The sequence below is a fragment of the Mytilus edulis genome, chromosome 9, assembly GCF_963676685.1.
Source record: "Mytilus edulis chromosome 9, xbMytEdul2.2, whole genome shotgun sequence".
Classification (NCBI taxonomy): domain Eukaryota; kingdom Metazoa; phylum Mollusca; class Bivalvia; order Mytilida; family Mytilidae; genus Mytilus; species Mytilus edulis.
This window is the reverse complement of record NC_092352.1, coordinates 32328170-32343734: the sequence shown is the minus strand read 5'-3', so window position 1 is coordinate 32343734 and position 15565 is coordinate 32328170. Positions and strand designations below refer to the sequence as shown.

General features: G+C 32.5%; 1 protein-coding gene across 5 annotated transcripts in view; it reads left to right on the top strand.

Annotated features, from left to right (window-relative positions):
* LOC139488128 (cyclic nucleotide-binding domain-containing protein 2-like) overlaps positions 1-15565 on the top strand; it is a 79186-nt gene that overhangs the window by 24541 nt on the left and 39080 nt on the right. For all 5 annotated transcript variants that reach the window (XM_071273523.1, XM_071273522.1, XM_071273526.1 and 2 more), the window contains exons 8-10: positions 1337-1413; positions 4688-4771; positions 7106-7176. In XM_071273523.1, the coding sequence (XP_071129624.1) occupies positions 1337-1413; positions 4688-4771; positions 7106-7176 (232 nt within the window). The remainder of the gene's footprint in view (positions 1-1336; positions 1414-4687; positions 4772-7105; positions 7177-15565) is intronic.

Genomic DNA, 15565 nt, shown 5'->3' with positions numbered 1-15565 from the left:
TAATCTTCTTTTTTTTTGGTTTCCCTCATATAATTACATAACATCACCGGTGTCAACGTGATGATCGTAACTGCAATTACGATCATCCCAATATGGCGGACACAAATTGAGGGAAATTTTAGAAGGCCGATTTCTCCACTTTAACAGCTTATTTACAGATTCGTTTTATATCAAGTAAAATTTTAATAAGCATTGTCATTGAATGTCTTTTCCTAAATGATATAAAAACAACCAGAAGAACGAAAATTGAGATTAAAAAAATCACGATGATGATCGTAACTGCGTCTATGAATGATCGTAACTTGACTTGTTTTTAGAAAAAGATGATCGTAACTCAAAATTAACGATGTGTTTTTTCCTTAAATTGAACAGTCACGAATATATTGGTATTACTGAAAATTGTATGATTTCAAAACTAAACAAAATGAGCGTTAATGAACACCGCTATTTGTCAAAAAGAAATGACATAAAGGAAATTAACAGGCTTATATGTAATTTTTTCTTATGAATAATTTAGGTGACATTCAAAATGGAATACGTTTATTTGAAGTAAATATAAATATCATCCTCATGATACAGTTTAAGAACACAGGCCAAAACTTTCACTGAATATTTTAGAAATAAACTATATTAAGTAATAGTAGGCATGAAGATACATTTTTTTGATGTGTTTATGTAAGATTGTAAGATCTGCTGATAAAATACTGCTATTTGTAAAAAAAAAAAAAAAAAAAAAAGCAAGGAAGGTGTTTTGATTTGTCATAATATTTACAATGAAGTAACATTGATTAATTCTATTTTCTATTTAAAAAACGTAAATAAATATATTACCTACGCCTAGAATGACTATAATGATCAGAGTACACCATTTACAGCTTTTTATACTATGCAAATATTATTACCAAAGAGTGTAATCAAATAATGCATACTTTAATCATAGTAATTTATAAAATAATCAGTAATCGAAATGCAGGCGGATCGACGGTGGATGAATTCTTTGTCATAAGCTTTTCTTGCTTAGGAAAGTAGAGTTTAAAAATAAATAATGAAATTTAAAAGAAAATAAATAAAGCGAATAAACACAAGGAGATACTTGTTAAACATTTAGATCATACAAGTTTGTTACCGTTAGTGGTATTTTGGTCAGAAATATGTTTTTTTGGGTCTTTTTTACACCTATTGTGATTGATTTCTTTGATTTTCAAAGTATTGACCTTATATACAAAATTTATTTGGTAACCATAGGTAGTAGGTTGAAGACCTTTATAGATTCAATTATGGAAAAAGATCTTAAATGTTATCAATTGCTTTTAATTCAAAACCTTACTGTTTTCAGTTATTGTGACACAATATGACGAAGAAAGAGGTTGCACGAAATTTTTGGTATGCCTGGGACGAGGGATGGCGTTTGGGGTAAATATTGTTCTACAATTTTCATTAAAGCGTCAAGTCATCATTCGGAACGTTTAAAAACAGTTCAACGTCACGACGAATATGTCTCAAATGTTTATTCGAAGTCCTACTTTATCTACCGCCAAACTAATACTTCAAAAAAGGAAAGTCCTTAGCCAAAAATCGGAAAATGGCAAATTCAAAAGCTCAAACTGACCAAACGAATGGATAACAATTGTCATATTCCTGACTTGGAAAAGGCAGTTTCTTATGTAGAAAATGGTGGACAAAGTATGGTTTTAAAGCTATCCATTTCTCATTACTTGTAAGTTATCTGCTTTGATATAAATTGTATTTCCATATGTACAATCGTAAGCAAACCGAATAGAGCAATATTTTACACCATTTAAGCAGTATTTGAACGTTTAAAAGAATGGATTACATAAAATCTTGGCAGGTAATCGTCTCGTACTCTTAAACATGTCAAATAAAAGAAGACCTTAATCACCTATCGTTTTAAACTAATCCCTATCTAAAAGGTTATCGAGATTTGTTGTATATGCAAATATCTCCAGCACTGCAACACAAGATAAATCTAACATTTTCCGTAAGTAATGTTTTTCATTATCTAACAAAATCCATAATATACATTTTCAATCTATAACGTAAATATTCACTATTATAATTTAATTCATTTTAAATTTTATTTTTTGCTTTATAGAAGAATAAAAGTCAGGAGAGACGTGTAAATGTTCATATTTGTTTTTGTTTTAGCTTTTCGTTATTTTTAAATATTATTGGTTTTCATGTAATAGTGTTCTATTCAGTATTGTTTAAAATCCCAATTTGAATTATGTCCCTCTTTTACATTTAAATATTTGTTGTGTATCATGATATTGGTGAACTGTTATGTTTAAATAATTTTCATAGATTTTGAAATGGTGTGATGTCTAGTTGCCGTTAATATTGGATTAAAATGCATGCTATCTTTTAAACAGTTTCAAATCATTAGTGATAGAACAATGGGCGACCAACTTTGTTTGCATCACGTAGTTTTCTTAAGCATATTTGTTCAAAAGGAAACATGGATTAGAAAAAAATAATTCAACCTTGCAATGTTATCTCCAAAACACCGCGAGTTAGGAACCTGTAATTCAGTGATTGGTTGTCATTTGTTGCTGTATATCATATTTGCTTTTCGTTCATTCTTTGTTGCAGAAATCAGGCCGTTAGTTTTCATGTTTGCTTATTCTACATTTCTCCTTTCGGACCTTTCAAACCTTGATATGCGGTGTGGGTTTTGCACATGAATGAAGGCCGTACGGAGACTTATAGTTTCTAACCTTCTACCTCATTTAGACCCTGGTGGAGGGTTGACTCAGTAGTAATCATTCCAAATCATCTTATTTTTATATTTGAAGATATTTGAACAATCAAAAAGATGGAATATGATCCAATTATTGTAACAAAACGATTGATCCTGTTTCAGAAGAAATAAAAACAAACACACCACTGCATGTTAACTACGAAATGTTGGTAGTGTAAATAAACCAAGTAATGCTCATGTATTGCTTTAAATACGAAATACACCAGTTTGTGCAGTCTCAGAGTTTCTTATGGGATATATAGGAAGATTATTTTTGTCATCTGCTTTTTTTTTAAATAACAAATTTGAGTTTTATAAAATACTAAAGTAAATACATTTGTCTTTGATATTCATAAATATCGACCAAGTTGCGTTGTAAGAATAATAAAACTTTTCTTATTGGTTGTTCCCACTTTTATTTCAAATTTCGTTCCCACCTTTTCCCCGTTCATACAATTTCCTCAAACGCCATATATTGCCCTACTTGTGCTTTGAATATGATTTTTACATTGCTCAATCCAGTAAATGTATAGTCTTTCTGTTGACATCTGTTTGTTTGGAAAAAAAATATGTGTCTTTTTGTGATAACTATGTTTAGGTATTACTTGTAACAGGAATTAATGTGGAGTTTCAGGTGATTTTCTCCTCCCTTTCTTTTACTAAATTGTATCATTGAGAATGCACTTTTACATATTTTTTTATTTCACCAATTAAGGTTATATTAATGTGTCCATATACACATTAATATACGTTCGTTAACTAATGTCGCTTTTTTCGATTAAAACTTTGTTAACTGATCTCTTTTTCAGATTTAAACTCTAGATTGCTTTTTCTGTTGACAACTGACATTAATTTCCTAATGTATCAAACTTTGAATCTAGTGCATAAAAGTTCTCTAAATTACAATTAAATTGAATGCGTTGTAAATTTCAATTAACAAATTAAAGCCAGATTCTCCATTTCCGAAGTATACAAAAAGTCATTTATCTAAGTTATTACTTTAAGAGAGAAATATATATGATGTACTCATTTGTCGTTGCCTTATCGCATTTAAATACACGTTGTTATAGCATATCTGCAGAACTGGACCAGATGGTTAAAATTAATAACTGTTAGAGTATAAAAAACAATCTGTCAGAGTAAAAACGTGAATCTGAGACTTTATAAAAATGTTTGTACATGTTTAACAGTTCGAAGTTTCTGTTTTAAAAGCATAACATATAGACAAATGGTTTTTAACAGCTTCGGAAATGAGTTTAATTAACAAAATGGGCTAGAAACGAGTATTAATTCATTTCAGATGTGTAGTCGTAAGTTAAATTAAAGTATTTTGTTCATATAATCTAAAATAATTTAGAATTTTTCTCTTTCCATGCATTCTCTTGACATTTGAAACCAATTCTGAAGTAGGTAATGATTGTTAGTAGAATTGTATAATATAACAAGTTGTTCACCACATGGGAGGGATAAGTATCTCAATGTCATTCTAATTGCAGTATAACTAAATTGATGTAAAATGCCTTTAATTTCCGTATATTGATTGTTTATTGATTTACCAACATTTATTTAATCATGTAATAGTACGTCGTACTTCAATTAGAATGCGTTTCTATTTCATACGGTTTAAATCCCATATGTTATTGACCGCAGTCAACTTTTCTTGATAAAAGAACAAAAAATCCTTATTTACAATTTTGCCTTTATCTGTTAATATCGTATACATATCTATTTTACACAAAAGATAGGATTACTAATATACATAAATCATGGCTAGAAGATTTAGTAGTTAATGCATTGCTATAATAGAGGTTCTGATACATGTGCAAATTTACCTATTGAAAAATTTCTTATTTGTGAGCAGATTTGCATATGTAAACAATAAATAATGAATCGTCGAGGTTTAATTGAAATTATCTAACTTGTTGACAGGAACTTGCAGTGATAACAAACAGCAGAAGACAGGCTACTTGTAGTACGAGGACTACCACAGAACTACTTTGTATATCTGCAAAGGTAGGCATAATTACATACACATTTAGATAGAAAGCAACTGCGCGTTGGATTGTTGTCAATTTTAGCACTGTCATCTGATACAGTAACTATAATTACTAATGTTGAAGGCGTGATGTGGTCGACTTTCTTTGAATGCAACGGACTTTTGTTCTAATTATTATAGTTGACTCTATGTTTCCTTCTTAATTTCGTGACTAAGTTTCTCTTTATTCTTTTGAAAAACTTGTTAAACCATAAGAAGGTTTACAGGTAAAACAGCCAGCTAGGTTATCCTTCTAGTGAATCTATTTTAATTATGTTTAGTTTTGGTCATACTGTGTTTTTTTATACTCTCAGTTTACAATAACATTGGGGATACTTCTATATCATTATGGGTTATTTAACACATAATGTATGAGGATTTGCAAATCATAGGCCTGCATTCAACGGCAATGACCCTTTTATGGGTGCAATATACATTTTAGTTTACTGTGTAACAACTTTGGGCACAATTCCTGCCTTTAGTTTTTCAATAATAATATTCCATCAATATTAGTTACCAGTAACGACTAACCTTTGTATCAAATAACTATAGGTACTTCAGTATACCATTAATTGTAATCATTAAAAAAAATAAGGTTCAAAATAGATTTGAATTTCTCCAGCTGTTTGAAAAGAATACTTCGTCTTAGAAACATTTATTCAATAGAATCTGAATTGCAGCTTCGTGATCATTAACATATGTTGTTATGTTTATTTTTACCATACAGGAATTTCCCTTAATTGTTGTAAAGGATTGGCCCCATAATTTTATTTTCAACTCAAGCTTTCAATCCGACATTATAAAAGAAAAAACTGTTTGGTTTAAATTCAAATTTACGAGTTCGAACTCTTTTCTGCTTATTTTCCCGTTGATTTGGCAACTCATTTCCGTGTTTACTTAAGTATTATATAGTTAATGGCTTGCAAATGGCATTATTCTAGAAAACGAAAAACTTGTTATAGATTTTTTAAGATATTTATATAACTCTAGAGACACAAGATCTATGTCATATGAAGTAATTGGGAACAAGTTTCATTCCGTTGGCATCTTTACTGAATAGCAATGTTAAAATTTAAGAGAAACATTTCTCTATAATTGTACAATAAATTAATCGCTTTAGATATAGAATGTATTCTTCTAGACATGAAAACAACTATTACTTGACACTGGCTTCGCCTATTTATCTAATGATGCATATGCATTTAAGTTTCCTTATAATAATTTTAGATACAGGTGTATGCATTGTCGTCCTTTAATAGGAATGGCATCATGGTTCAAATACACTCATGATAGAGAGTAGAATGAACATTTTGTACACCAGTCGCATATTTCGTTTATAAAAGACCCATCAGTGACGCTTGAATAAAAGTTTAAAAAGTCAAATAATGTAAAAAGTATTTTTTTAGGACCTATAACTTCGTAAAGTATCGCCAAATAGAGATAAGGTAATCTATTCCTGAATTAGAAAAGCCATAGTATTTCGAAAATTCTAATTTTTGTAAACATTTTATTTATAAGTATGACTATACTAATGGCAACTCATGTCAACATTGAAATGAAGACTGCTGGGCTGATGATACCCTCGGGGAGAAAAACTTCACCAGCAGTGGCATCGACTGAAATTATTTTTTCTCAGATTTTTTCAATCTGTCACGAAATCACCGGATTTTTTTAAACGACAATTATGAATTTCACCCAGTGAAAAATGCGATATATGTTGTCTCTTTTACACTTTCCCCATTACAATTAAATTATTTGGGACTGAAAAGCTCATATATCCATTTTAAAATTACATATACAATGATTGCATGTATACCCGGTTTTGACACTGGGTACAATCTGAAGTTAAAATTTAGTAATTAGATATGAGTCCGGTAAGAGGTATATCTACGAATGGCGAGTAGCACCAGAAAAGACGTCAACAATGATGACGTGATTGGTTATATAAACAAAGCAGTTCCATATTTAGTTTTGTTATACTTGCCGGTTGTATTATATCTGTACTCTTCACTCAACATTAAAGAAAAATAGGCTTCAGTTTCGTGTCGTAGTTGTTTTCATTCTTAGCACTATGCATTTTTATAACTTGTTAATAGTATTAGAAGACCTCAGTGCTTACAAAATTATACGAATGGAAGACCATATAGAACACATACACATATTCAAAGCCAAATTCAAAGCCAAATAAAAACACACCAACACTGATGTACACAACATATCTAGATATATATAAAACAAAATGTCTAAACTTCTAAAATGAACACATACTGTAGTAATAATATATACTTTTAGCAAATTGTTTTCTATTTCAGGATTTTGTTGAAATTTTCATGTCTGGGGGAATTCATGGCTTCCGGAATCCTGAACAAGAGTCATTTATGAGGTTTGTTTATTTCTTTTATAATCAAAGAATACGATTTACTATGTTTTACACATTGTAGTGTTGTGTCGTTGTTCTCCTCTTATATTTATACGTTTCCCTCAGTTTTAGTTTGTTACCCCGATTTTGTTTTTTGTCCATGGATTTATAAGTTTAAACAGCGGTATACTACTGTTGCCTTTATTGGTATGTTCTTAAGATTATGGCACATATAATACAAGTCATATGATGAAAAGAAAGTAGTCCATCAATAAGCTCGAGAGTATGTTGTATTGGTAGTCTCAAAACTCAAATTAAAATACTAATATTTTCACATTGATACGGATCTCCGTGTTGATATGAATTATCGTTGATTGGTCATACTGATAAATTGTATCAGGTACCAGGATTATAATTTAGTACGCCAGACGCGCGTTTCGTCTACATAAGACTAATCAGTGACGCTCATATCAAAATATTTATAAAGCCAAACAAGTACAAAGTTGAAGAGCATTGAGGATCCAAAATTCCAAAAAGTTGTGCCAAATACGGCTAAGGTAATTTATGCCTGGGATAAGAAAATCCTTAGTTTTTCGAAAAATTCAAAATTTGGTAAACAGGAAATTTATAAAAATTACCACATTATTGATATTCATATCAACACAGAAGTGCTGACTACTGGGCTGGTGATACCCTCGGGGACGAAACGTCCACCACCAGTGGCATCGACCCAGTGGTGTAAATAGTTATCAAAGGTAACAGGATTATAATTTAGTACACCAGACGCGCGTTTCGTCTACATAAGACTCATCAATGACGCTCATATCAAAATATTTATAGAGCCAAACAAGTACAAAGTTGATGAGCATTGAGGATTCAAAATTCCAAAGAGTTGTGCCAAATACGGCTAAGGTAATATATGCCTGGGATAAGAAACTCCTTAGTTTTTCGAAAAAATCAAAATTTGGTAAACAGGAAATTTATTTGACCACTATAAAACTCTGATTTTTTCAAAATATTAAGAATTGTTTAACACAGGAATATATTACCTTAACTAAACTTGATTTATCCTTCTGGAACTTAGGTTCATTAATGATCTTCAAGTTTGTACTGACTGGCTGTTTTAACTTTTTCAAGCGAGTGACATTGATTAAGGTTTTGAAGATGAAACTAGCGTTTGGATACGAAGTTTAAAGCATAGTATCTGTAACGGATCACATCAAAGACATCAATTAAGGCGATAAGTCGAGTATGCGGTCTATATAAGTATCTTTATTCTTCAAAACTACATATAATTTTGGCTTCATATACTATATCATAACAACCGATTCTCTACAATAAAATACAAATACACATAAACATACATCGTAAGTAAAAATATAACTTAAAACACTAAAATCATAATACTAAACAAACAATAGGAAACACTTTCTTTCACGCTTCATAAATAACTTGTTAAATTAAAAAGTTAATTGAAATAAATATTAATTTATAAATACTTTTACAATTCTTAATATTTCATCTTTAAATAAATATTGTTCTTAAAAATGTACATAAATTATCTCTTACCGATTATGATCTCTCTATAAAATAATGATGCGTCTCCGAATATCAAATAACTTGCAATGAATAAAAAACTAGACAACGTAACGTACGTCAAAAGCGAAACGTCATAAAACTTAAAAACGGGAAATATTATAATGTTCATGAGCGCAACGTTACATATGCGCAAATACCCAAAAATAGTATCTACAAGTATAATAAATAAAATAAATAAATTCAGTAATAATAAATGAAGTAACCCAATAATTTGGAATTACATTTCAAATCTAACACTCCCCACCATGACGTTTCTTAAAAATTGTCATCACACAAAAAACTTACAAAATATCAATTAATTACTGTTAATTCTATTGTGAACATTCAAGTAAGCATAATTTAGTTACTGGTTTTAAAAATTTTGACTCTTTTGTTCTGATCACACAACTACAGATAAGACTATCGCGGCTCCTAATGACCTCAATTACTCGTCCTAATGGCCACTGTCCTCTCGATGTATGGTCATCTGCAATGATGACAATGTCGTCAATCCTTACATCTCGTTGTTCTCTTTGCCATTTGTTTCTCTGCTGTAGAGTTGGTAAATATTCACGTAACCAACGTCTCCAGAATACATTGGCTAAGTATTGTATCTGCTTCCACCACCTTTTAGCATACACATCTTTCTCATCAAACACACCTTGCGGTATTGAAGTGTTGTTTTTCATTAGTAATAACATATTCGGTGTGAGAACTGGCAAATCTCGAGAATCATTACTGACTGGTGTTATCGGTCTATCATTAACGATTCTTTCGGCTTCAGCCATAAAGGTAAGTAACTGTTTATCGGTAAGAAGTTGTTCATTTGCAAGAGCTCTCAGAATTTTGCGTGTCGTACGAATCATTCTTTCCCATACACCACCACGATGACTAGCGTTTGGCGGATTGAAAGTCCAATTAATATCTTTGTGTGACATGTAACTGGATATTTTTGTTTTGTTCCATTGTTCAATGTATTTCCGAAGTTCCGATTCTCCACTGACAAGATTTGTCCCGTTATCACTATACACCTTTTCAGGTATGCCTCGCCTGCTCGTAAGACGTTGGAAAGCAGAAATAAAAGAATCTGTAGTCAAACTATGAGCTACTTCTATGTGAACAGCTCTAGTTGTAAGACATGTAAAAAGGCAACCGTATCTTTTAACGACTGAACGTCCATCTTTAACATTTAATGGACCAAAGTAGTCTATTCCAACAAAGGTAAATGGAGGTTTATCAGGAGTTTTCTGATCGTCTATAACAGAAGCCATCTTCTGAAAACAAAGCGTTGCTTGATATCGTCTACATCTTACACACCTGTTCAAAACTGTTCGGACAGTACTAGGTCCTTTTAAAATCCAATACTTTTCCCGTAATGATACTAGCACTTGTGCCATTCCTGTATGACCATTTTGTTCCTGAAACGACCTGATTATTAAAGTGGTCACGTGATGAGAATTTGGTATAATGACCGGACATTTGCTAAGTGACAAGTTGAGACGTCCCTTGACGCGCAATAACCAATCATGCATGACAGGATTTAAAGAGGCTAAACGACTATCTTTCTGAACAGGATTTTGCTTTTCAATCGTTTTGATTTTATTTAAGAATGATTCTTGTTGTACATGTATCAATATATACCTTGTTGCTTCCTGTAATTCATCAGCATTTAAGCTGTCTGTCTTCATTTCATTGTCTCGTTTTAAGAAACGACGTATACAATATTTTTTGAAACGGATCAGGCATGCTACAGTCCGTTGTAATACTTGCCAGTTTGAAAAGTATGTAATTATATCGCGTATCGAATCAGTTGTAGTTGAGTTAATCATAAAAACCCTTTTGATCTCAATGTCTTGCTCGTCTATCGTTGATACAGCTTTTGGTTTCGGCCATTCATACGAGTCTTTCAACAAGAATTCTGGTCCATGGAGCCAAAATTTGATCTGTTTATTTTCTGTTGCAAGAATGCCTTTAGATGCTATGTCGGCAGGATTTGATCTTGTATCTACGTATCGCCACTGAACTGGTGATGTCAACTCGTGAATTCTGCTTAATCTATTTGCAACAAATGTTTTAAAACGACGAGATTCATTCTTAATGTATCCAAGTACTATCATAGAGTCAGTCCAAAATACTACGCTGTCAATCTTAATCTCTAATTCGTCTCTAATTATTTCGTAAAGTTTGCAAGCAACAACGGCACCTGATAACTCTAGTCTGGGAATCGTTGTCTGTTTAAATGGCGCTAAACGAGATTTTCCTAAAATAAGTGAACAGTTCACTTTTCCATTAGTGTCTACTAGACGTAAGTAAGCGCATGCTCCATAACCAATTTCAGAACCATCGCTAAATATATGAAGTTGAGCATCAGATATTTCTTTCATGTCTTTTGTCTTGAAGCATCTAGGTATTGATATATTTTCAATTTCTGGCAGTGTCGATTTCCATGTTATCCATTCTTCTTCTTTTTCTTTTGGTATAGGATCGTCTCATCCAAGCTTAATTGACTGTTTACTTAGATCTTGTAATATAATCTTCCCTTTTAAAATGATTGGCGCTATGAGTCCCAGTGTATCAAATATCGAACTTACCGTAGAAGTTATTCCGCGTCTTGTCAGCGGCTTCTCCTCGAGTTTGACTTTATATTTGATGGCATCATCATTTACGTCCCATATTACGCCTAGTGTGCGATCGGTCGGCAAAGCTGTGTTTGACTTCAAAATTTCAACTGAAGGTGCTCGTTCCGAATTCGGTTTTTCGTTTATAACGACTTTACTGTTACTTAACCACTTCGTTAATCGGAATCCACCACGTTTCATAATTTCTCGTAAATCCGTTGCAAGCTGAACGGCCCTTTCTTGCGTTTCCACTGACTTCAAGCGGTCGTCTACATAAAAGTTTCTCTCTACGGTTGATGCTATCTCTGTTTCAAATAACTCACCGTTGTCAATAGCTGCCACCATAAAAATCGTAAAGCATCACAGTCATCGTCTTTCACGCGGCCGTGATGAAACATAGCCTCTATATCAGCAGCTAATGCAATGTGGTCTTGTCTAAATTTCATAAAAACTCCTACCAAGCTGTTCATAAAGTCTGGACCTTGTAATAATCGGCTATTTAACGAAACATCTTTAAATTTGGCTGCACAGTCGAAGACTACTCTCACCTTTCCGGGTTTATGTTCATTTGTGACAGGGTGGTGCGGAAGGTACCATAATGTGACTTGACTCATCACTTACATCAGTAACTTCCTTTGCATATCCTTTTTGTATATAATCACTTACCGTTGCTGTGTACATCTCATGCAGCTTAGGATCATGTGACAATTTGCGGTGTAATTGATTTAATCGAGCATGTGCTAAAGTCAAATTATTCGGCAATTTTACATTTTCATCCCGCCACGGTAATCCGAGTTTATAGTGTCCATCTTCATAGGCTATTGTTGACTCCATTATTTTCAAGGCGCGTTTATCCTCCAAAGAGATGCATACTTTCTCCGTGCTAGGCTTATCGAGAAAATCTGTGGTCCAAAGTCGCTGTAATTGCTGCTGCAAAAGTACATTATCTGCATGTTAACTACATCACTGGTGCTTGTGTTGTGGATTGGTCCTCTAACGATCCATCATAAGCGTGTTCTTACGGCATATGGCTCATGACTACTTCCTGAGCGCACTTCTATAGGAATGTGTGCTTCTGGTGTATCGGTGCCTATTAGAAGCAGAACTTTATTGCTGCTTATTTCTGGTATATAAATATCTGACAAGTGTTTAATACTCTTAATATCTTTATTATTTTCGGCTGAGTGTGTCGATATCGGTAGATTTTTAACTGACCATACCTTACTTAGTGTTATCGGACAGTTGCTGCCAACTGATTGTACATGTAAGTCAACCTCTTGACCTTCTTGTCGGACTCGCTGTGCTGTTGCTGTTGTCATTTTAAATGTTACCGGTCTACTTTCGGTTTCTAGCATTTGTATCAATCGCTCGTCACATAACGTTTTATCCGCTCCATCATCAAACAAGGCATAAGTTTGGCAAGTTTTCCCTTTTGACCCTTTAACCTCGACGGGTATAATTCCTAGACAATTCTTAATAACTGTCCCGGCGGATGAACAATTGATGCTTACCTTTATAGCCGTGTGATCAGTGTTGTTATTTTTACCCCAACTATGCATTAAAATGTGATGTTTAGAGCTACAATTTTCTACAGTACACATTTTTGCTTTTCTACAGTCCCTTGAAAAATGTTTACCCTTTAAACAATTAAAACATAGCTTAGCAGTTCTTACAAAATTGATTATATCGGTTAAATTCATAGACTTGAATTTTACACACAATTCTAAATTATTACATGTACCATTACAATAAATACATTTACGATCTTGTGTCGTAGCCTTGCTGACATACATATTATTAGAAGCAAATGTAGATACCTTCTCTCTTGTATCCATATCAGTACGTTTGTCTATATCTTTTCTATATGTATTTGAGTTTTCTCTTACGAGATCTAGACCAAATATTGACGAAGCTTGGCGAGACTTTTTATCAATAAAATTTGCTAAATCAGTAATCTAAGTTCTCTACCATTTTCAGTTATGGAATGAGCAATATCAACCCATTTTACCCTTAAATGCATAGTTAAACGCTTTACAATCTTTCTAAGATTATCAGTAGTATCTATATCAGAAACATATCCGAATTGTGATAAAGTTATTTCACACTTTTGCATTTCAAGAGCTAATTTTGAAAGTGACTCAAATTCCGACGCCTTTATCGGAGCACCATATACAAGATTTTCTATATATAACCTAACTATCTTGTGTGACCTGCCATAACGTGAGTGTAAAATAGACATAGCACGTTCATAACCCTTTTTCTCTAACAATACACAATCTTCTATCGAAGATTTAGCCTCACCTTTACAATACTGAATTAAATAACTTAACTTTAACTGATCATCTGTAACTCTACATTCAACATTCGTTTCTAAGTTCTTTATGAATTTGCAGTAATCTGTGGGTTTTCCATCAAAAGTCAAAAGTTCAGGTTTAGGTAGATTGAATCCTTCTTGTAGTGTTGATGCTAGTCTTTGGAATGCAGTATCGATGCTGCTGTTCGACTGTAAACTTCCGGCAGTGGTGCACTCTATCCTTGAAACGGCATTTTCTGTACTCTTTGTTGTAACATGTTCATTATTATTAAGTGTCTTATTTTCTGTGTTTAACGGTTTATATTCTGATAGTTCTTAAATGTTACCTCGGTATCTTCTTCTTCTTCTTCTTGCCAAACAGATTCTTCCAATTTTGCTTCTTCTAGCTGACTTTTTCTTTCTAACATCTGTTCTTTCATTTCTATTTCTCGACGAGCGCGTTCTAGTTCTTGCTTTTCTGCCATTTTCTTCACTTGAACCTTGGCATGTAAGCGGTTAGCCCTCGCTAGCTTCAGCCTATACTGTGTTGACGATGAAGTCCGAGACACAGACGTAATACGGCTATTCTTGTCTTCTTCCTCTTTTGCCTTTTCGGGTTCGCGTATCCACTCATTATATCTTTCACAGAATTCTATGAAGTTTTTCTGTGAGCTGTCAAAGTTTATTTCTGATGTCTCTATTATATCCGAGTTTGTACAAAAATCCAAACATTCCAAATGTGCAGCTTTAAAGTGTTCATAGCGGTCACACAATTTTGTGAATAATATTTTCACAGTTTCCACATTATCACGTGAAATCATCTTTGTTTCCAATTCATTGTATAACTTAGTAAGCTGAGACAAATTAACTGTTCTTTTCTTCCGGGATTCGTCCTACGCTCGCTCCGCTTCTTCACTATCCATCTTTTTGGAGTAATCGAAAATTGTAACGGATCACATCATAGACATCAAATAAGGTGATAAGTCGAGTATGCGGTCTATATAAGTATCTTTATTCTTCAAAACTACATATAATTTTGGCTTCATATACTATATCATAACAACCGATTCTCTACAATAAAATACAAATACACATAAACATACATCGTAAGTAAAAATATAACTTAAAACACTAAAATCATAATACCAAACAAACAATAGGAAACACTTTCTTTCACGCTTCATAAATAACTTGTTAAATTAAAAAGTTAATTGAAATAAATATTAATTTATAACTATTTTTACAATTCTTAATATTTCATCTTTAAATAAATATTGTTCTAAAAAATGTACATAAATTATCTCTTACCGATTATGATCTCTCTATAAAACTATGATGTGTCTCCGAATATCAAATAACTTGCAATGAATGAAAAACTAGACAACGTAACGTACGTCAAAAGCGAAACGTCATAAAACTTAAAAACGTGAAAATTATAATGTTCATGAGCGCAACGTTACATATGCGCAAATACCCAAAAATAGTATCTACAAGTATTATAAATAAAATAAATAAATTCAGTAATAATAAATGAAGTAACCCAATAATTTGGAATTACATTTCAAATCTAACAGTATCTATGATGCGTTTATTTACATACCGAGTACTCGGTCGATGTCTCTTATTGTGGGGATTTACTCCATGAGGGTATCCCCAGATGAGTAGTAAGCACTACAGTGTTGACATGAATTATCATTCATATGTTCATGATTTTAAATTATCTGTTACTAAAACTTTGAATTTTGTTAAAATTGGTGTTACAGAATATCATAAAAACAATCTATTAAAATCAGTTGAAAAGGGCTTTACTCAACAGATCGATACAAAGTAGAAAAGCATATAGCAAAAAAAAAAGACCGGACATGGCAGTATATTTATACATCCTTAACAACAAAGAAGACTGAGTACTCACAGTTATCGCTAA